The sequence below is a fragment of the Ziziphus jujuba genome, chromosome 5, assembly GCF_031755915.1.
Source record: "Ziziphus jujuba cultivar Dongzao chromosome 5, ASM3175591v1".
Lineage (NCBI taxonomy): Eukaryota > Viridiplantae > Streptophyta > Magnoliopsida > Rosales > Rhamnaceae > Ziziphus > Ziziphus jujuba.
In genome coordinates this window covers 8,961,081-8,982,902 of record NC_083383.1, presented here as the reverse complement: position 1 = coordinate 8,982,902, position 21,822 = coordinate 8,961,081, and the positions used below count along the sequence as shown (strand labels likewise).

The following is a 21,822-nucleotide window of genomic DNA, read 5'->3' as shown; positions in this document are numbered from 1 at the left end:
TTGGGCTGGTTCCGAACGGGGAGATGCGAGCGGGAAGGAGGTGGAAGCAGAGGAAAAGAGGAATTTTGGCAAAGGTGGTTCCAGTTGATGCGAGCGGGAATGTGAGCTGCTGTAAGCGGGAAGGGGAGATTTTGCCAAAACTCTCATGTGAGAATTGCAATTTCATCTGGACCGTTGACGCCAAGTATGAAAATCCAATGGTCTTTATTCTCTCACGTTTTTTGTTCGTAAAAAATGCATGCGATCGGTCCTTACTCTAGACTTTCCCTTTAATTTGTTACTATTAATTTAAAAAGGTTTACATTTCTTCATTAAATTTTTAGTATAAAAAATCACAATGAATACTCAATTGATGGTTGCCCTAAGACTGGATTGCTGATAATGACAAATAGCCAAATTTGCACTAATTAAATAGCGGTTGACGGGTCTCACATTTTGATTTCAAATTAACGTAAAAATTTAAACCATCAAAAGACCACAATGGATAGCTATTTGCGTTGCTAGTTGCTGTCTGGTGGGAAACGTCAGTGAGGTGACAAAAATCCATAATCATAAGATCCCACATCATTACAGAGTATTCATTATTAGGAATACATAATTATTACATAACTAACCTTTCCTCTATAAAGCATTTTTTTTTTTTAATCACTTTGATCTTTCCTTGTCTAGCTATCATGATATTAAATAATGACATCCATTCGGTTTTTATTTTTACTTTTTTCATTATTCTAACGTTGATTATTTACTTCTGAATTAATTATGTAAAATGCATTAATCATTTCTAGGAAAAATATATCTATCAAACAATTAGTTAGATATATCTAATTACCTATCGCCAAGACAACTCAAACTAAATGAATCCTTAATAGGTATATTTTTTTTTTAATTCTTTCATTAAACAAATCAAGAGAATAAAAATTTATCGAAGGTTATTAAAATGAAAAGTAAAATCTTTTAGAACAATAAACAAGCTTTTAATTAAATTTACCAACACGATCATTTCATTTTGGTTTCTGGTTTTCTACCAAAGCAAACACGGCGTTAATTTTTTCCCAGTTATCCAGCACTATCATCACCACTGAAAATAGGCTTCACACTCCTAGTACGACTTGTACTATTCCTGCCTTTGTAAACCCAAGCCACCAACAAATACACCACGAAATTGACTCCATTAATGGCCGTCAATATCCAATAGAAATAATCAAGCCGGCTCTTATTCAAATCATTCCTCAACCACCCTTTCTCTTCTCCACCAGTAGCTTCCTCAACGATTTTCACAACCGCAGTACTCAACCAGCTTCCGATCCCAATCTCACTCAGAAACATAGCACTGCTAATGCTTCTCGTCCCATCCGTAGCTTCATCGTAAAAGAACTCCAACTGTCCGACGTAAGTGAACACCTCTGCGCCCCCAATGAGGAAGAACTGAGGAAGCAACCAAAACACGCTCATTTTCATCTTCAACAGTTTCGAATGGTCTCGGCGTTTCTTCTCTACCAGGGCAGCCGAAGCCATGGCGAAGATGGAGATGAAAAGCCCAACTCCCATCCGTTGCAACGAAGTGATGCCGCGGTGGTGGCCCGTGCGTTTGCGTATGATGGGGACCATAAGTTTTTCATAGATGGGGATCAGGATTAGGGCGTTGATGGCGCTGAAGACGGGGACGGAGCCGGCTGGGATCTCGAAGCCGGAGCCCAGCTTGCGGTCCATGATGATGGCTTGGCTGATGAAGAAGGTGGATAGCTGAGCGAATGAGATGGAGAGAGCTATAGTGGATGCCCATACTGGGAGCACTCTTATGAATGATTTGAATTCTTCCACTTGGGTCACCGTGCAAAGCTTCCAACGGTTCTTTCTTAGGTTGTTGTCTTCTGGATCTGTTATCACTGCTGCTTTGTCTAGAAACCTTATATAAATTAATTCCAGTTAATAAATATGTTAATAATTAGTAAGCACCACTTCAATAATCTTTAGAACTATCAAATAAAAGTTGTATAAAACCAATTTACAATCATCTGTATCGTCAAGAAATCTAGAAATCTTCAAGTTTCCAGTTAACAAATATATTAGCACTTACAATGTTTACAAATTAATATCAATAAAGTGTCGGCCTGTTATATTGTCTATTGAAAAATACTATATAACTAATTTATAGGGTTTTCATAATTTCTTTCTCTGCTTACTAAACGTCTCTGGTTCTATATAAAAATCCGATATGACATGAGTGATTATAGTTTTAGATATATATATATTTTTTTCCCAAATCACTTTTCAAAGATAGAATATTTGAACTTTCTTAATCAGAAATTTTGTGAACTTTTAATGTAAAGCTCAGCTGATAATTTATACTAATAAAAGAATTTATCACAAATCTTGAATGTTTATTGTCGCTTGCGGCAACCAACCATTGCGGATCAGGAAAAAATCGATTGTGCTCCGGGAGCACTGGAAATTTGATCGCGGATCAGAGACCATTAAATATTTTACCAAAAAAAAAAAAAAAGTCAATTTCATATCCTCTGGCCCAATTTATTTCAAATCTTTCCTGTAGCGGCCCAAATGAGGCCCATGAGCCTTGATTGAACTAGTGAAGCAAAGAATATTGAAAAAACAGAGCACCCTGAAAAAGCTCGGGTTGTTTTTTAAAACTTCCAAATTAGAGTGACTACCATGTGATAAAATAAGCGAAATCATATATTTGACTAACCTAAATTGTGGGGTGTGAGTAAGCTTTCTAGCGCCGACGATATCAGACTCCAGAGTCCTGACCTCGTAAAGTTCATCTTCACGTCCCACCTCAACTCCTCCGAAATGGTTCCTCATGGACAGCACCATGACCTGAACGAATCTAGTAAACGGGCTTCCCATAGGCTTCTGATAACGATAGTACGGAATTCCAGAAGCTAGGATCAAAATGGAACAGAACATAGCCGCGGTGGGTACTCCAAAACCCCAGACCCATCCAAAATTGTCTTGTACATAAACCAGAACTGTGATGCCAAGGAGGGCACCCATGTTAATGGCAAAGAAGAACCAATTGAAGAATGCGTATTTCTTTTGCACTTCTTCTTTGTCATTCTCATCGAATTGGTCAGCTCCAAAGGACGACACGCAGGGCTTAATACCACCAGTTCCAAGGGCTATAAGTCCGAGTGCACCGTAAAGGAATAATGTTTGAGCGTCCGTTGCTTTCTTGCATGGGGGTGCTGTGCATTTAGGTGGACGTAGGCTGTCTATAGAGGCTGAAAGTGTCAACAGCACCATTCCCTGCTCCACTCAAATGAAAATTATAATGATTAGACTAAAGGTGGTACAAACATTTTATCCAAATTGACCAGTTAATTAAGTACCACTGTATAGACACAAGAAAAGATGATGATGGTTCTAAATCGGCCCAAGTAAGAATCGGCCAGAAATGCTCCAAGGATTGTAAGCACATATGCAGCACCAATCCAATCAGTGACATGGGTAGCTGCATCTGGGAGCGATTGTCGCATTTCAAGCACCAAGTAAGTCACCATGTTCACCGCTACTGCAAAAAAAGCTAACCGCTCCGCCACTTCATTTACTGCAAATTAATTAACCAATATTTAACATGCATTAATTTCCTTCGCATGTTTATGAGAATGTTAAATATATACATATATATATATATATATATATATATTAAACCTATTATAAAAGGGGAGGCCTTCCATCCTCCGGTTGTTTTCTTTACTGCAATTCTGCCTCTGAAATCCACGCATCCATTGCTTACCAGCAGGCTTTCTTCCTGTAAATAACCCTCTCCATATACTAAACATTAATTTGATATATATTAGAGAAAATTCATTGTGTTAGTAATATTATTACCTCCTTGACTTGTTTACAGTATTCTCCAGGCTTGCCTTTGTCTGTGGACGGCTGAATGAAGGACTTGTCGTACGGATCACTAGGAGCTAATTCTCCAATTTTCTCCATATTGGACGAAAGGAACTATGGCTAGCTGTTGCTGTTAGTGCGCAGTACTAGCGCAATGAGCATTTATCATAAATAAAGCCCATTTTGGTTGTAGAAGGTTTTTATTTTGGCGTATTGCAAAGTTTGACCCATGGTTGGATGTTTATGGGTGTATGTTTAGGCCTAATTTAAGTGGACGGCATAGAAATTAAACCCATGATTTGGTAAGACAAATGTTGCAAATAGAAAAGGAAAGGCAATTCTGGTGATGCTTACAATGCCAAATAATGGTTTCTGTAATTTAAACACTATTCAAACTGTGCCGTCCTGTCATTTGCTTTGCTGAAATTGTCAATATATATACTATCCATCCTTAATGGAATCATTTAACCATGGAGTTAAAATTTACGTATTTCTAGTACAGTTAAGAGCACACGCCAACGTAGAATAAAGAAAAGAATATTGCAAAACTGCAAGTTAATCAATCGAATCAAATTTACCCAAAAAAAGAAAAAAAAAAGTAAATAATAAAATTAAATGGATTTAACGTCCATAAAATAAAAATAATTCTTTTTAAGATCAATTTTATTTTTTGCGGTGGGTAATAACAATCTTGTATACTTAATTAAAAAAAGGTACAGCTAACTAATTCACGGATCAGGTAATAAAGAAAAATGTTCATTCAACTAATTTTTATCTTCTTTATTATAATAGTAAAATATTTACTATGTCTATAAATTTTTTCTTCTATAATTATATGATTGTATTATCGTTTAATCCCTTGTCAACTCGCCAATACTTTTCTTTTCCTCATACCGTACTGAGATGTCTTTTATAATTTCTTGCCTGTCGTAAAAGGACAAAGAAATTCAACGAATGGATAATGTTGAACAAATGCTTTTTCAAGTCCGCAAGGCAACTCGATCTTGACTAGTTCTTTATATATATATATATACTGTCTCTGTGTGCTTTGATATATTGGGCTGGACCTTATTTTCTGACAGATATTAGGCCAACCTTTTAACTTGATCAATATTGGGCTCAACCCTAAATCTAAACACGCAAACTTAATTTGGATAGATATTTGGAATTTGGCCCGATACCCTCATAGGACCGAGGTTAATGATGTTTGCCCCTTCACTTGATATTTTTTTATTCTACCCCTCAATATCCATTGTAACCTTTAAACAAAAAAAAATTACTTACATATCCTATTATATTTTAAACCAAACAAAAATCAACTTTTTCTAAACGTCTTTACACGAACACACAAATACAAAAAACCAAACAAACGGCTTTACATGAACACACAAATACACGAAAATCTCCAAAATTTCATAAAAGTGTCTCAAATTTTACAAAAAAATGGGATGACTGTTCACCCTCGGTAATTCCCCAGGAAATCGTCGGTAACCAACAAATACCCTCTGGAAAAATTACCGATGGTTTCGTCGGTAATTCCCGAGGGTGTATAGTCCATAACATTTTACCAATTTTTTGGGCCCCACAAGTCCCATAACGTGTGTTGAATGCAAAAACATGGCAAATAGGGATTCTAAAATTATGCTAAGTAGAGAAAATCCCAAAATTTCATAAAAGTGTATCAAATTTTGCAAAAAATTTGGATGATTGTTCACCCTAGGTAATTCCCGAGGAAATCGTCAGTAACCAACACATACCCTCTGGAAAAATTACCAACGGTTTCGTCGGTAATTCTCGAGGGTGTACAGTCCATAACATTTTACCAATTTTTTGGGCCCCACAAGTCCCATAACGTGTGTTGAATGCAAAAACATGCAAAATAAGGATTCTAAAATTATACTGAGGAGAGAAAATCTCAAAATTTCATAAAAGTGTCTCAAATTTTGCAAAAAAATTGGATGACTGTTCACCCTCGGTAATTCCCGAGGAAATCGTCGGTAACCAACAAATACCCTCTGGAAAAATTACCGACGGTTTCATATGTAATTCCCGAGGGTGTACAGTCCATAACATTTTACCAATTTTTTGGGCCCCACAAGTCCCATAACGTGTGTTGAATGCAAAAACATGGCAAATAGGGATTCTAAAATTATGCTAAGTAGAGAAAATCCCAAAATTTCATAAAAGTGTATCAAATTTTGCAAAATATTTGGATGACTGTTCACCCTAGGTAATTCCCGAGGAAATCGTCAGTAACCAACACATACCCTCTGGAAAAATTACCGACGGTTTCGTCGGTAATTCTCGAGGGTGTACAGTCCATAACATTTTACCAATTTTTTGGGCCCCACAAGTCCCATAACGTGTGTTGAATGCAAAAACATGCAAAATAGGGATTCTAAAATTATACTGAGGAGAGAAAATCTCAAAATTTCATAAAAGTGACTCAAATTTTGCAAAAAAATTGGATGACTGTTCACCCTCGGTAATTCCCCAGGAAATCGTCGGTAACCAACAAATACCCTCTGGAAAAATTACCGACGGTTTCATATGTAATTCCCGAGGGTGTACAGTCCATAACATTTTACCAATTTTTTGGGCCCCACAAGTCCCATAACGTGTGTTGAATGCAAAAACATGGCAAATAGGGATTCTAAAATTATGCTAAGTAGAGAAAATCCCAAAATTTCATAAAAGTGTATCAAATTTTGCAAAAAATTTGGATGACTGTTCACCCTCGGTAATTCCCGAGGAAATCGTCGGTAACCAACACATACCCTCTGGAAAAATTACCGACGGTTTCGTCGGTAATTCCCGAGGGTGTACAGTCCATAACATTTTACCAATTTTTTGGACCCCACAAGTCCCATAACGTGTGTTGAATGCAAAAACATGGCAAATAGGGATTCTAAAATTATGCTAAGTAGAGAAAATCCCAAAATTTCATAAAAGTGTATCAAATTTTGCAAAAAATTTGGATGACTGTTCACCCTCGGTAATTCCCGAGGAAATCGTCGGTAACCAACAAATATCCTCTGGAAAAATTACCGACTGTTTCGTCTGTAATTCCCGAGGGTGTACAGTCCATAACATTTTACCAATTTTTTGGGCCCCACAAGTCCCATAACGTGTGTTGAATGCAAAAACATGGCAAATAGGGATTCTAAAATTATGCTAAGTAGAGAAAATCCCAAAATTTCATAAAAGTGTATCAAATTTTGCAAAAAATTTGGATGACTGTTCACCCTCGGTAATTCCCGAGGAAATCGTCGGTAACCAACACATACCCTCTGGAAAAATTACCAACGGTTTCGTCGGTAATTCCCGAGGGTGTACAGTCCATAACATTTTACCAATTTTTTGGGCCCCACAAGTCCCATAACGTGTGTTGAATGCAAAAACATGGCAAATAGGGATTCTAAAATTATGCTAAGTAGAGAAAATCCCAAAATTTCATAAAAGTGTCTCAAATTTTGCAAAAAATTTGGATGACTGTTCACCCTCGATAATTCCTGAGGAAATCGTCGGTAACCAACAAATACCCTCTGGAAAAATTACCGACGGTTTCGTCGGTAATTCCCGAGGGTGTACAGTCCATAACATTTTACCAATTTTTTGGGCCCCACAAGTTCCATAACGTGTGTTGAATGCAAAAACATGGCAAATAGGGATTCTAAAATTATGCTAAGTAGAGAAAATCCCAAAATTTCATAAAAGTGTATCAAATTTTGCAAAAAATTTTGATGACTGTTCACCCTCGGTAATTCCCGAGGAAATCGTCGGTAACCAACACATACCCTCTGGAAAAATTACCGACGGTTTCGTCGGTAATTCCTGAGGGTGTACAGTCCATAACATTTTACCAATTTTTTGGGCCCCACAAGTCCCATAACATGTGTTGAATGCAAAAACATGCAAAATAGGGATTCTAAAATTATACTAAGGAGAGAAAATCTCAAAATTTCATAAAAATGTCTCAAATTTTGCAAAAAAATTGGATGACTGTTCACCCTCGGTAATTCCCGAGGAAATCGTCGGTAACCAACAAATACCCTCTGAAAAAATTACCGACGGTTTCGTTGGTAATTCCTGACAAAGTTTTGTGCCAATTTGAGAATTTTTTCTGAACTTTTGGGATTTTTTCTCCTTAGGATCATTGAAAAATGTATATTTTGCATATTGTTGAATTTAACACACATTAGGGGACTTATCGGGGCCAAAAAATTGGTAAAATGTTATAACCATAGGGGTTTTGGTAATTACCGATGGAACCTACGGTAATTTTTCCAGCAATTGCAAATTGATTACCGTAGGTTTCATCGGTAATTACCGAAGGCCCTACGGTAATCAAATTTTTGTGCCAATTTGAGAACTTTTTCAGAAATTTTTGGGTTTTTTCTACTTAGGATCATTGAAAAATATATATTTTGCATGTTGTTACATTTGTCACACATTAGGGGACTTATAGGGGCAAAATAATTGATAAAATGTGATCATCATAAGGGTTTTGGTAATTACCGATGAAACCTATAATAATTTTCAAGCAAGGACAAATTGTAATACCAATAGGGTTTCGGTAATTACCGATAAAACCGTTGGCATCAGTGATTACCGATGCATCATTAATAATCAACTTTATTTGAAATTTTTCCACTTTTTTTCATTTTTTTGTGGATTCTTTTGTTGAGGATTATTAATAAAATTATATTTAGTATCTCTGTAATAGTAAAAAACATACAAAATACTGAACACACAATGCTATTTTACCAAAACAATACGACAAATGACTTTTTCAACAAAACAATACACGAAACCAACGACTTTTTTACCAAATCACACATTAAGCACTTGAGCTATTAATTACATTCTTACAACATTGCATAACACACGCATACAACAACTAAAAGGATAACAAAATGTTCCTTTCAACACTAAACAGAAATCTTTCAAAATTCTATTGGTAGTTACTTTCAGTTTTTGTATAAATTGAATGGAAAGATACAATAATAGTGGTTTTTCTTTGTTTCAAAGGCCAAAACAATGTCGTTTAAGACGGGTCCTCCAAGTAATGTTATTCCGTTCCCGCAGGATTCACAGGAGCTCGAGCAATTAAGTATTAACGCTGTAATGATCAATTGGTTAGGCACTTATTACTATTGTATGCTCCACGATAATTACAAATATAACTGCAACCATCTTCATTGGCTTCAAAATTTGGCCAATACCTTCCAAGGCTCTGACATTTATCCAAGCTTCTTCTTTTCCCAATCCCATCAAATCAACCACAACTGGATCAGTACCAAGAGGAGCTGAGAATGTTGACTGAAACAAATGCAAAAGAGAATGTTCTAAAATAATATTGAAATTTTGAAGTCACATTCTAGTTGGGAAAGAAAATTGATCTTGTTAATGAATATAAATATAATATACCTTGTACCAAACAAGCATCCTACTTGTTGGAAGACCAATGTCGTGCCATACATAACTAGCTGATTCAGAGGTTTGTGCATAAAGCTGCTTTACATAACTTGCCAACTCAGCCTTATATATCCATTGATTCTTGGACAAGTACACTGGATCTAAAGAAAATTTCCATTAAAAAAAAAAAAAAACTAAATATCACTGGTTAAAAAATATATATAGCAAAGAAAGGTCTCAATTTTTTATATATGAAGAATTTTAATGTGCTCACATGAATAGCATAAAATATATATATATATATATATATACCTATATCTGATATAGAATCATGCTGATACAAACCAACAACACTAGCAAATAAATTCTCAGCGAACCAGTGGAAAGCACTCCTGCATGATCTGGTTAGATAAGCTCAGACTTGGCTACACGTATATTTAAATACATATATATAAATCATTCACTTTTTATTTATAATATGTATATTTTTTCTTCTGCAGTTCTAGAAGTCAATTTCAAGAACAACCAAATCAATTTATAGAAATATAATGAAGCAATAAAAATAAATGAAATACCCAAATAAACATCACCAGATTATGTATCATGTGATAATAAATTATGATTTTAACAATGTTTTCTAGTCTAAAATGAAATTGAGTATACATACACGGTTTTGTTTAATGGCACAAATTAGTGTCTTTCACTTCTAAGCTAGAACCGTTATTTGGCCTGGAGACAAAAGGGTGTAGAAAGTTGCTGAATTTGGGAGTTAAAACTTAGTATTCTCTCGTATTCAGGAACAGGATTCTTATCATGGGACTTTTTTAACTTCTATCATAACAGCTATTAATTGGTTTTCTCGAATTATCACAATTGTTGGAATATCTGTTGGATGTAGATGGTTTATCAAACAAGAAATGCTTCAACCAGCTCAAGTACTATTTCAATCATGTTCAACTGAGATCAAAGAATTAAGACCAACCTTCAAGAATTTGATGAGTTCCCACTCTGTCTCAGCTAGAACCACAAAAGCTGCAATCAAAACCTCATAACACCGAAATATCCCATCGAAAACCTATACTAAACAATCACAAAGATTAATTCCATAGCTACACTTTTATTTTTGTAAAAATATAACAAAGTGAGGAAAGAGAGAGAAAGAGAGAGAGTTACATCATATCCGTCCTTGAAAGATCGAATGGCGGAGAGAACATTAACAGCAATACAGAGAACGACTGTAGAGGAGGTCAAGATGCTGAAGCACTTACACACCACCAAGAAAAGGTTCGACCTCGTTCTCAATCTGGTGGAGCCACCCGAATTCAAAGACACTCTCGTCACGCTCTCTCTTCGTCCTCCTCCTCCTCTTCCCCTTCTCTCGGTACACTGAAAAAAATTTCCTGCACTTTCTGGACCTCCCAAGAAAATCCTCTCAGCTTCGAGAAAATTTCCTTCTTTTGCAGCTATTAATGAAATTCCTAAGTCCTTTGATAATGCAGCTAAGGGAACAATGTGAAGAAGAAGAAGAAGAAGAAGAAGAAGAAGAAGAAGAATAAGGCAGATTGAAGGAGAAGAAGAAAAACAAGTGCATCGAAGAAGAAGAACAGTAGACTTTGAATATAACTCACTGGGATTTTCAAATTGGAGAGCTGCGAAGAGATGACGTTCTGACGGGAGACCACGTTCCAGCGAGAGGAAGAGAGCTGCTTCGAAGGGAAAGAGAAAGAGCTTTCCTGGAACCGAAAGGGATAAATCGGGGAAAAACAAAAGAAACATAGAGAAATTGCAAGAAAATACCTCGAATCCATGAGATAATAGAGGTCGAATGCAAAATCTGATAGAAAATGAGAGAAAAATTTCTGTCAAGGTTTGAGCTTGGATGTGGGAGATTGAAGAAAAACAAATGGGGGTTTTTATGGAGCTGATTAAAAAAAAAAAAATTAGAAAGGGCATGAATACCCACCGAAGCAGAGTCTCCATGGGAACAAAAGAGGAAGCTTCAACTGCTGTTTGCTGCAATGGAGTGTATATGGCCTCTGTTAGGCTCTGTGTTTTGGGATAATTTAGGAGATAAGGGTATAGTTGGAATTATGTAAAAACGGTGGGTAGATGTAAAAAGTTTAAAAGGAAAGGGGTAGATTTCCTTAGGCTCCTTAAAAAAGGGGTATTGGATCAAATTCCCCATATATAAACTAATATGATCTGGCCAATTTTCCACCTCTAATAATCCAATTATAGGCCTAGATGTACCTGGTAAGTATCATTATCATACTTACAAAAATAAAAATAAAATACAAAAATCTCTGACAAAAAAATAAATAAATAAATGTGGAATATCCACTTGAAAATGTGAATATTCCACAGGTTCCCTCCGATTATGAAATGCATGGACAGACGGCGAGCATCGGAAGCCTTTGACGGGCAGTTGGCCGCACGTGTCTTCATAGAGATACGGTCGCTTTCTACTCAACCTCCTTTACTTGAATTAATTTGCACGTACAATTACATTGCTCATCCTGCTTCAGCAACTTGTTTCAGCCACCGTACCTACTGATCCTCTCTAATTTAGCAATAATGGAGTCGGAAACTTCAGATTGAGGTGCAAAAGGTGGTATATATTCTGGCACAGACTGAGCAGTGCATTAGGAAGAGAAAAGAGACATGGGGTTGAAGTGGAAGTCGGATAAGCATATCAATATTATTGTGGTTATTTTTGGTGTATTGGGTTTGATGGCAGAGGTTTGTAATGGTGGAATAACAAGTAATTACGTTAGAAATGATGATTTAGGTCGGGATATGCCATTAGACAGTGATGTCTTTCGAGTTCCACCTGGCTACAATGCCCCACAACAGGTGCTTTTCCAATGCCCTGCCTTTTCTTCTACCTGTTCATCATCCATTTTTTTTTTTTTTTTTTTTGGGTCTTTGAGAATGGTATCTATCATTATTTGGCTACTTTTATTTGTCTTATTTGATTCTGGAAAAGTGTTAGTTTTGGGGTGAATTATTTGGAATTGAAATTGTTTCATTGTTTGTGTTTTTTTTTTTTTTTTTTTTTTGGTGTGTGTTTTTTCCTGTTATGGGTGTTGGAATGAAGGTTCATATAACTCAAGGTGATCATGTTGGGAAGGGTGTGATTGTGTCTTGGATTACTCCAGATGAACCAGGTTCAAGCACGGTGGTTTATTGGGCAGAGAATAGTGAGGTCAAGCATAGTGCTCAAGGCATAATTCTGACTTACAAGTACTTCAATTACACTTCTGGATTCATTCATCACTGCACTATTCACAATTTGGAGGTCAGTAATTGCCAATAATCCCTCCATTCTTGGTTTGTAGGACTCAATTAAAACCAGTTCAGTAATTAGACTTATTGCTTTTTAAGCACTGAAATTTATAACAAACTGCAGTTTGACACCAAATACTATTATGAAGTTGGGATTGGGAACACCACAAGACAGTTTTGGTTTACAACTCCTCCTAGTGTTGGTCCTGATGTTCCTTATACTTTTGGAGTTATAGGTAATCCAATTTGGCTTGTAGAGTTTGCTATTAAAGGTTGTTGATGATCTGGTTACTATCTATCATTATTCATATGAATGACTCTCGCTTCACTAAGCCATTTTTGAGCAGGGGATCTTGGTCAAACTCACGATTCAAACAGAACACTTACACATTATGAATTAAACCCTGCTAAAGGACAGACGGTTTTGTTTGTCGGAGACCTCTCTTACGCCGATGACTATCCATTTCATGACAATGCCAGATGGGATACATGGGGGAGATTCGTAGAAAGAAATGCTGCTTATCAACCTTGGATTACCACTGTTGGGAATCATGAAATTGATTTTGCTCCACACCTTGTATGGCTCTTATCAAAACTATATTTTCATCATAACCAATTACCTTTCATTTATAAATATCTGACTCAAAATATTGTCCAAGGAAAGCTTGGAGCCTATTCTCATTCTCCAATGTTTCATTGCTAAATAGTAATGTTGGGAATGCTAGTGTCCTCTTGTGATGAATAACTTTACCGATAATACAAATTTTGTTGCAGAATGAGACTAAGCCCTTCAAGCCTTACACAAATCGTTATCACGTACCATACAAAGCTGCTCACAGTACATCTCCTCTCTGGTATTCCATCAAAAGAGCTTCAGCATATATCATAGTTTTGTCTTCTTACTCAGCTTATGGTAAGGATCTTAACTCATATTGGTGGTTTCTTATTGTCTTTTTAAGTGTTTTCAGAGTAGTACTTTCATGGTTGTAACACGTGTGCTATTTGTGGGGAAGAGGGCCAGGGGACAATTAACGCTTAGCTATTTGCATCAAAGGGAGATAGTTTACGTGGTGGCTATAAATCATTCTATTGCATCCAGTCATAGATTGGAGCACTTAGAGTAATATCACCTACACTGTCCTAAATGTAGAATCATACCATCGGTGTATTTCTAATTTAAGCCAGTTTGACTTTTGTTAAATAGCCATATTGCCATTTTTCCTATAGAATAACTTTCTGGTCTATGAATTCCGTTGGCATGTTGAATACTGAATGGAAATTGCTGTTTGTATATAAGCTGTACCTGTATTTGTAGGTAAATACACTCCTCAGTATAAATGGCTTGAAAAGGAGCTACCTAAAGTGAACAGGACAGAGACGCCGTGGCTTATTGTTATTATGCATTGTCCTCTGTATAGTAGTTACGTACACCACTACATGGAAGGAGAGACTATGAGAGTAATGTATGAGAAATGGCTGGTGGAGCATAAAGTTGATGTTGTCTTTTCCGGTCATGTTCATGCCTATGAACGATCTGTAAGTGGATTTTGTACTTATTGTCATGTTATTTACTTTTGTTGTATTCAAGTCTGCTCTTGCAAATTACAGTGGCCTCAATCTCCATTATTCTATATCTGTCGAGTCCTTTTTAGAGCAAAGAACTTGCTTCATGTCAGATTCATATTTCTTCGAATGCTTTGGTCTTGCATTTATTCTGCTTCCCACCGTTCAAGTTTCTTTGGAACACTATGTAAAGGACTTTGGTTTCAAATTTATTCACTGAAAGACTGGCTTCCTTTTTCAGTCTGCATTAATAATTTTTCCAGATTCTTTGAAGGAAGATTTCCTAAATGGTTTAATGAATACTACATTCTTAGGATGACCCAAAAAAAAAAAAAAAAAATCATAAACCTCGATACGAGGAAATGGGTCTGTTAAAGTAGAGTGACAGTGCTTACAATTTAACAGAGTTAAGGAACTCTTTTGATCTTGTTACTCTAACAATCATAAGTTTTCAACACAGGAACGTGTGTCAAACATTGCATACAACATTGTGAATGGACTTTGCAATCCCATAAGCGACCAATCTGCTCCAGTCTATATAACAATTGGAGACGGAGGAAACTTAGAAGGATTGGTGACCGAGTATGTGTGCTATTTCTAGCATTCAGTCTTTTGATGATAATAGTTATTAGCAGTTTTGGTGTTTTAATTGCTTCTACTGCTAAGCAGTCTGCTTATGGCAACTCTTCTAAAATTTTTTTGTGCAGAATGACAGAGCCACAGCCAAGCTACTCAGCTTATCGGGAAGCTAGCTTTGGACATGGAATTTTCGATATAAAGAACAGAACTCATGCATATTTTAGTTGGCATCGGAATCAGGATGGCTATGCAGTAGAGGCTGATTCCTTATGGTTTCACAACCGATACTGGAAACGCTTTCAAGAATCATCAGTAGCTGCATTGTAATACCAAGAGCTATTAATAGTCCAGAACCAGTCGCTTAACCAAGTTTTTACTTTTCTACCTTACTTCTAAACTTTTATCTTGCTCATGTAAGGATGTTTGAAAAGAAAGTGATCTTTTATGGTATCATTTGATAGTACTAGTCATACTGTATATATTATCAATAAGTATCAAATAAAACATTCAACTTCCAATCTTGTTAATTTTTAAGTTGGGTTACAGAGAGATTATCTTTTGCTCATTTCAAATTAATGTTTTGATATCTATCTGCCTGTTTAAAACTCCTCTACTTGCAGAAACTCTGCCAAAACGACAAAGTGACGCCAAAATTGATCCATAAAATTACACTTCGTATTAACCTTTTTTAAAGTGATATATGTATATATATATATATATATGTATATATATAGTTGTAAATGGAAAATTTTATACAATTCAAAATCCCTCTACACTACTTGAGAAAATGAAAGCCACCTGAAATATATTTATATACATATATATAGGCCCAGTTATGAGGCACTATACCTCCTGCAATGGCTAAAAGGTAACCTTCCAGACACTTTTGACAGAGGCTTGTCCATGGGGTCTATACGACGTCATAACTTTTCTTCTTACAATGTTCTGGTTCAACTTTTCATTCAAGACAGACAACATATATATATATATATATATATAATTTTTTTTTTTTTAAGGATCCTCAAATTTTTAACTTGCTGATATACGTCAGCAATATATTGCTTGACAAATAATTGCAGAAATATATATTTCCTTTCTATTTTGGTATTCTCTTCTTTGAATTTAGGCAAAGATTGGATTGTTTATGTATTTCTGGTGGTTTTTGATTATTTAATCAAAATTAAAGCTGATCAAGCACAGTCAACAAAATTGTTAGTTATCTTGCAAACGTAATATTCCGGATTGAGCTAAACCGTTTAGTTATAATTTCTCTGACGCATTTGACATTAATTTATGACCAAGATAATCACTCTGTTTATAGTACAAACTTTAACCGCCTTATTATTAACAAAAATAATATAAATAATATAGGATAAGAGGACAGCCGCCAATCCAGAAAATTACGGTCCCCGATGGGATGGAACTTTGGAACAGAAAATTTGGAATCAAACCTGAAATGGAAAACGGGATTCTTTGGACGTTACATACAAATATTCTAATCATATCATATTATACAGGGTGGTCCATCCGATCAGAACAATAAAAAGCAAGAATCCAAATATTTTTTTTCGGCGAGAGACATATCGCATTTGTTATTTCAAAGAGATTATCGAGACCAAAAACAATATCCAGTCAAAACATTTATTTATTTATTATTATTTTTTTTTTTTTTTGAAGGGGAAGAAAAGACATTCAAAGCTGTACAAACAACGTTTTCTATTCATACCCATCAGAGTCGCATATACATCACATCAAACACTTTTCCAGAGAGATTTACACAAACAAACGAACTTTTACTTCCCAATACGCAAGGGAAAAAAAAAAAAAAAAAAGACTAGATATATACAAGCACTATATAATAGGCAATCCATCTCCATCGCCCAGAAAAACCCCATGCGGTGTGGCTTGCCTTGTGTTGTATACTTGTATACACGCGCTGCACATATCTATATATATACTTATTTACACCCTATTCTATTCATAATTTGTACATAATAACCAAATCTGCTGCATAGATATGTAAAAAGTGTAGAAGGCCAGTCTTTCTATGTTTTATTGTTTTGCACCAGAAGCTCCAGGTTGTTCTTACATGCACCATGGAGTTTGCAAAGCTTCCCAGCCAGTAGTTCCATCGACAAAGTTGCCTGCGAAAATCCCATGGTCTTCCATGAGAGGGAAGTCGATGGACAAAGCAGCCTCAGCCCATATGGACTCATCGAAAACCGGTAAAGAGGCGTTCATACTCCCCCAAAGTCCGTTATCAACTTCACCTTCATTATTCTCTCCCATTTTCATAACAACGTTATTGTTGTTGCTGTTGTTGTTGTCTGCCACAGCTGCTGGGTTGTTGGCTTGGGACACATTTTCATTAGTAGAACAAACAGTACTTGAAGTGGAGTTGCTATCATACAGTTGGGCGGTGTTAACAACATCGTTAAGAACCCCATTTATGGTACTATTGTTGATAATACTTGATGAGTTCTGATGAAGAATTCGAGGAGGAAGCTGCTGGTTCTGTTGGGTGGTATTACCAGCAGAAGAGCAAGAATGGTAGTGTTGATGAGTAGTGGGCGATAATTCAGGGAGGTTGAGCTTGGCATCAGAGCCGTAGAGCTTTCTAGCAGCGGCATCATAAGCCATAGCGGCTTCATGGGAAGTGTCGAAAGTACCGAGCCAAAGCCTGGCGCCGCGATTGGGCTCGCGAATTTCAGCGACCCATTTGCCCCATGTTCTCTGGCGAACACCTTTGTAAGTGCAAGTGGCATTCTCTGGGCCTCCTTTGCCTCTCATACAGCCTTTTCTGGAACTTGCCTGAGCAGGTCTCTTCACCTGCTGCTTTCTTTCGGCGACACCATTGTTCATGATTGACGACGACTTCAACATTGTTTTTTTTTTTTTTTTTTTTTTTTGGCTTTTTAAGCAGCAGCAGCAGCAGGGGCAGAGAACACTGGGGAAAGAAACAGAGAGAGAGAGAAGAAAGAGAAAGGTATAAAAAGAAAGATTGATTCTGTATAAGTGATAAGTTGAATGGACCGGGGTGTTAAAAGGGAGAGGGGTGTATTTATACGAGCAATGGAAGAGAATTAAGAGTAATGGGTATACACCTGAAACGTGGCTGTTGGTGGGGCTGAGCTGATACTTGTCATGATGAACCAGACAGACCGTGTCCATGCCCAACCTCACTGTTCAATTCTCTTTTGCACACTTGGCGTTCTTGTTTGTTTGGACACCAGCTCATGTGGCAATCAAGCAGAGCTCATTATTGTCATTTTCTTTTTATGTAGAAAAACAAATATTCGGGCTTTTTTTTATTTTTTTGCCTTTGGGGAGAAGGAAGAGGGAGTTATAGGATAATGGTGTGATTTATTAGTATTTTAGAGATGAGAGAAGAGAAGAGAAAGAGAGCGGTGTTAAACGGTTGAAGATAAGTCTGTACATGGTAAAATAGAAAGAAAGAAAAAGGTTATGGGGTGACAAATAGCAAGTTTGATTGATACGTGGGGGTTCCTTAGACCCGTGGAGTTGTGGAGTGCTTTGACGCCACTAAATAGTAAAATACCACATTCAGAGGATTGAGATTCATTTATCATTTTCAACTGGGCCCCACTCCTTGTTTTACGAGTTTTCCGAAGAAGATCTGTGTTCACTGAATCTTTCTGCTTCCGATTCCCCCATCAGCCCCTCTTTTCCTATTCCGCACACTGCTTTTACTTCTTTCTTTTGAAAAACAAAAAAAAAAAATTAAAAAAAAAAATGATAATATTAATATACAGAATTTCTGGCATTAGTTTTTTCCTTCAATTTGGTCAAAAAGAATTTTTAGGATTTGGATGACCAACTTTATGATAAGCTTTTGTATTATATAATTTTTATTTTTAAATAGTTTTAATATTTTAAATAGTTTACCATTAGACTAACTTCATTTTATATGATATTAACTTCTAGTAAATATTAATACTTTTGTTCGTAGAAAAGAATAAATAACATGGGAATAATAATCTCTAGTGTACAATGTGTTTTGGTTTTTGTAAGACCTATAAGTTTTAAAAAATGTAAAGGGAAAATGGCAGTGAGCAATCAGGTGGATTGTGAGACCATACGCAAGATTAGTAAGCAATCTCACATAGCTTAGTAGGTATGGAATAAGACTAGTTCAAATGTAAAAATAATTATTATTTTTAATAATTGAAGTTTTTTCATGACGGTTAATTTTATAATTTGAAAGAATTTTAGGATTAAGCATATTCCAGTAAAGATAATTTTAATTCAGTCTTAAATATAATAACTAAATTGAAAAGAAATATTTCATTTGGAGTATAATGGTTATATTGGCTAATATTAGTGGAATAGGAGAATTAAGGGATGTTAAGGGAAGTGAGGTGCCACATATAATACCAAAGCTTACACCAGATTAGAAATGTTGCTGGTCCCAAATAAAGTAAAGTGATTGATTTCAAAATTTGAAAAAATTTTAGGATTAAACGTATTTAGTGAAAGCAATCTTACGATAAATGACGTTAAAAAAAAATCCATATTGCTTGAAATACAATGATTAAATTAATAACAACATCGTGGAACAAGAATGTGACGAGACACCAAAAGAAATAAGGTTTTACCATTTTATTTAGAATGCATACCTTAATCATTATATATTTTATTTATTTTTTTAAATCATTCTCAATATTAAGTGTTCGGTTTATATTCTAAATGTGCTAAAATGGAGTGGCCGATTTTAACTAATTTACATACTTTCTTTCCTAAACAGTAAGTTTATTCATACATTTGTAAACTAAAAAATTTCCATGGAACTCTAGTAATCACATTAACTAAATAAGACTTTACATATATTTCTCATTAACTAAATAAGACTTACATATATTTCGCCAACTAGCCAGAGCTAAATAGGAAAGAGCAATTCTCCACTTCCATTGCGTTCCAGGTGTTTCAAGAGTAATAATCATCTTTACTTCTATCTTCAAAATTTACTAAATTTATAAAAGGTCAAAGATGGAACAAAACAAATTCATAGCATCTAGTCCATATATAGGAACTGAGCTACTGAACGGCTAACCACTACTTTGCAAGTCGGTGCGGCTTTAAGCCAGTAATTTATGCAATTGGTTGCAGAAACAAACAAGCATTCACACTGCATTCCTTTCACATAAATTGTCTTTCGCAAATATTTGACAAACCAGAAGAAAAACTACCAGTAGTAATCGACACTTGTAAGCAACTCAGCTATATTCAGGGCCCAATTCATAAAAAAAAAGAAGAAGCTATATTCAGGGCCTAAGGGGATAGAACTTTACTATCTCATTAAAAATACAGAATAAAATTGATAAATAATATAATTATAAATGAAGGAAAAAAAAAAAAAAAAAACCTTTTTAGATGTTGTTTTGATAATCCATTGGCTTTTTAATGTTTTATACTTAATTATGTGTAATTTGCTTATTCAAATATTTGTTAGTATTAGTTGATAATAGTTAAAATTTGTCAAAAATTTTCATAAACTATTAAGAGAGGAAAAAAAATTTAAAAACAATTTAAAATGGTTTTCAATTCAGTGTTTAATATTTTTTTTCTTTCAAAATTTATAAATATTTGAGATGTCTTTTAAAATGAGTAAATTATATTAGATTTTACGGATCTAAATATACATAATAAATTTCATTAATCATAAATTACTAATCTCCAAACGCAGCCATTGATAAATTGAATTTTTAATCCTGCAAAACAGAAAACGATGTAAAATAGTGTCTATGGACACACTACTCTCAAACCACTCTAAAAATGAATTCATTCTCAGTATTGTTGTTCCTGATAGAGATATTATTAATCCAGTAATTGATGAATCAGTAGTTGGTCAAGATGAACCCATTATTAAAGGGCAGGATATTCCAGCTATTGTAGATGCTGGTGTGCCTTTGAGAAGGTCATAAAGAACTAGGAGGTCAGCTATTCCTGATAACTATGAGGTTTACTTGCAGGAGCATGATTTTGATATAAATGATGATTCAGATCCAGTCACTTATGAGGAGGCCATAAGCAGTTCGCACTCAAATTTTTGGTTGGATGCAATAGAAGATGAAATGAAATCCATGACATCAAATGATGTTTGGGATTTGGTTGAGTTACCAGTGAGTAGTAAGTCTATAGGGTGCAAATGGATCTTTAAAACTAAAAAGGACTCCAATGGTCAGATGGAGAGGTATAAGACTAGATTTGTAGCCAAAGAGTTTAGTTTTTGTTTGGAAATAACAAAGTTGAAATATACAAGGATAACAGAGTTATTTATGTGGCAATTTATATAGACTTGATTTATTTAATAATGGTCTCAATTATTCTGTTAACTCTATTATTGCCCCTATTGTTGCTTCTAAACATCCAAGAGTTAATGATAATTCCTCAATGTTGTGGCATAAGCGTTTGTGACATATTTCTAGGCATAGGATGGAAAGGTTAGTGAAGGACGGAATACTTCCTAATATTGATTTCTCCGATCTGTCGACTTTTGTTGAATGTATGAAAGGAAAGTTAACTTCCAAGATTAGAAAGGATAAGATAGTAAGGTGTGGAGATGTTTTGGAGTTAATCCATATTGATATATGTAGACCTTTTACACCAACTGTTTTGGGTGGTTATAGGTATTTTATTACCTTTATTGATGATTTTTCTCGTTATGGATATGTTAAGCTTATTTGTGATAAGTTTGATTTTTTGGTTGCCTTTAAGGAGTTTAAGGTAAAGATGGAGCTTCAAAAGAATAAGAAGATAAAGGCCAAAAAATCCAACTTCTCACAACTAAACTCAATATGTCCATAATGAGAAAAATCATCAATGAAGGTAATAAAATACCTATAACCACCCAAAATAGTTGGTGTAAAAGGTCCACATATATCAGTATAGATTAACTCCAAAACATCTCCATACCTTACTATCTTATCATTTCTAACCTTGGAAGTTAACTTTCCTTTCACACATTCAACACAAGTTGACAGATCGGAGAAATCAATATTAGGAAGTATTTCATCCTTCACTAACATTTCCATCTTGTGCTTAGAAATATATCCCAAACGCTTATACCACAACATTAAGGAATTATCATTAACTCTT

At 35.3% G+C, this 21,822-nt stretch overlaps 4 protein-coding genes across 16 annotated transcripts; 1 reads left to right on the top strand and 3 right to left on the bottom strand.

The window, feature by feature from the left end:
• Positions 1-851: 851 nt before the first annotated feature.
• On the bottom strand, positions 852-4,262 carry LOC107412696 (protein NRT1/ PTR FAMILY 8.1). The gene is made up of 5 exons (XM_016020518.4): positions 3,853-4,262; positions 3,673-3,772; positions 3,351-3,568; positions 2,708-3,267; positions 852-1,906 (listed from the first exon to the last, which is right to left on the bottom strand). The coding sequence occupies exons 1-5, from the start codon at positions 3,958-3,960 to the stop codon at positions 1,057-1,059; spliced, it is 1,836 nt and encodes a 611-aa protein (XP_015876004.1). The 5' UTR covers positions 3,961-4,262; the 3' UTR covers positions 852-1,056.
• A 4,360-nt stretch (positions 4,263-8,622) lies between these two features.
• LOC107435404 (uncharacterized) lies at positions 8,623-11,421 on the bottom strand. 12 transcript variants are annotated; one of them, XR_007241694.2, is made up of 7 exons: positions 11,243-11,382; positions 10,908-11,113; positions 10,453-10,778; positions 10,262-10,359; positions 9,592-9,680; positions 9,292-9,440; positions 8,623-9,183 (listed from the first exon to the last, which is right to left on the bottom strand). XR_007241694.2 is itself a non-coding variant. In XM_048476337.2 (6 exons), the coding sequence occupies exons 1-5, from the start codon at positions 11,257-11,259 to the stop codon at positions 9,381-9,383; spliced, it is 702 nt and encodes a 233-aa protein (XP_048332294.2). In that variant the 5' UTR covers positions 11,260-11,397; the 3' UTR covers positions 8,623-9,183; positions 9,292-9,380. The 12 variants fall into 12 exon arrangements, 5 of the variants coding, with proteins under 5 accessions (XP_048332294.2, XP_060673659.1, XP_060673660.1 ...); XR_007241695.2 differs by having other exon boundaries at positions 9,592-9,671; XR_009639125.1 differs by having other exon boundaries at positions 10,262-10,354.
• A 162-nt stretch (positions 11,422-11,583) lies between these two features.
• On the top strand, positions 11,584-15,240 carry LOC107435480 (purple acid phosphatase 2). Of its 2 annotated transcripts, XM_048476327.2 has the most exons (9): positions 11,584-11,733; positions 11,818-12,132; positions 12,377-12,577; positions 12,689-12,800; positions 12,912-13,141; positions 13,339-13,477; positions 13,880-14,100; positions 14,588-14,709; positions 14,835-15,240. In XM_048476327.2, the coding sequence occupies exons 2-9, from the start codon at positions 11,941-11,943 to the stop codon at positions 15,031-15,033; spliced, it is 1,416 nt and encodes a 471-aa protein (XP_048332284.1). In that variant the 5' UTR covers positions 11,584-11,733; positions 11,818-11,940; the 3' UTR covers positions 15,034-15,240. The 2 variants fall into 2 exon arrangements, with proteins under 2 accessions (XP_048332284.1, XP_060673658.1); XM_060817675.1 differs by having other exon boundaries at positions 11,658-12,132.
• Positions 15,241-16,405: 1,165 nt separating this feature from the next.
• Positions 16,406-18,500, bottom strand: LOC107435462 (dehydration-responsive element-binding protein 2D). The gene has a single exon (XM_016047079.4). It carries the CDS (start codon positions 17,875-17,877, stop codon positions 16,792-16,794), a length of 1,086 nt encoding a protein of 361 aa, XP_015902565.3. The 5' UTR covers positions 17,878-18,500; the 3' UTR covers positions 16,406-16,791.
• Between the last annotated feature and the right edge of the window lie 3,322 nt (positions 18,501-21,822).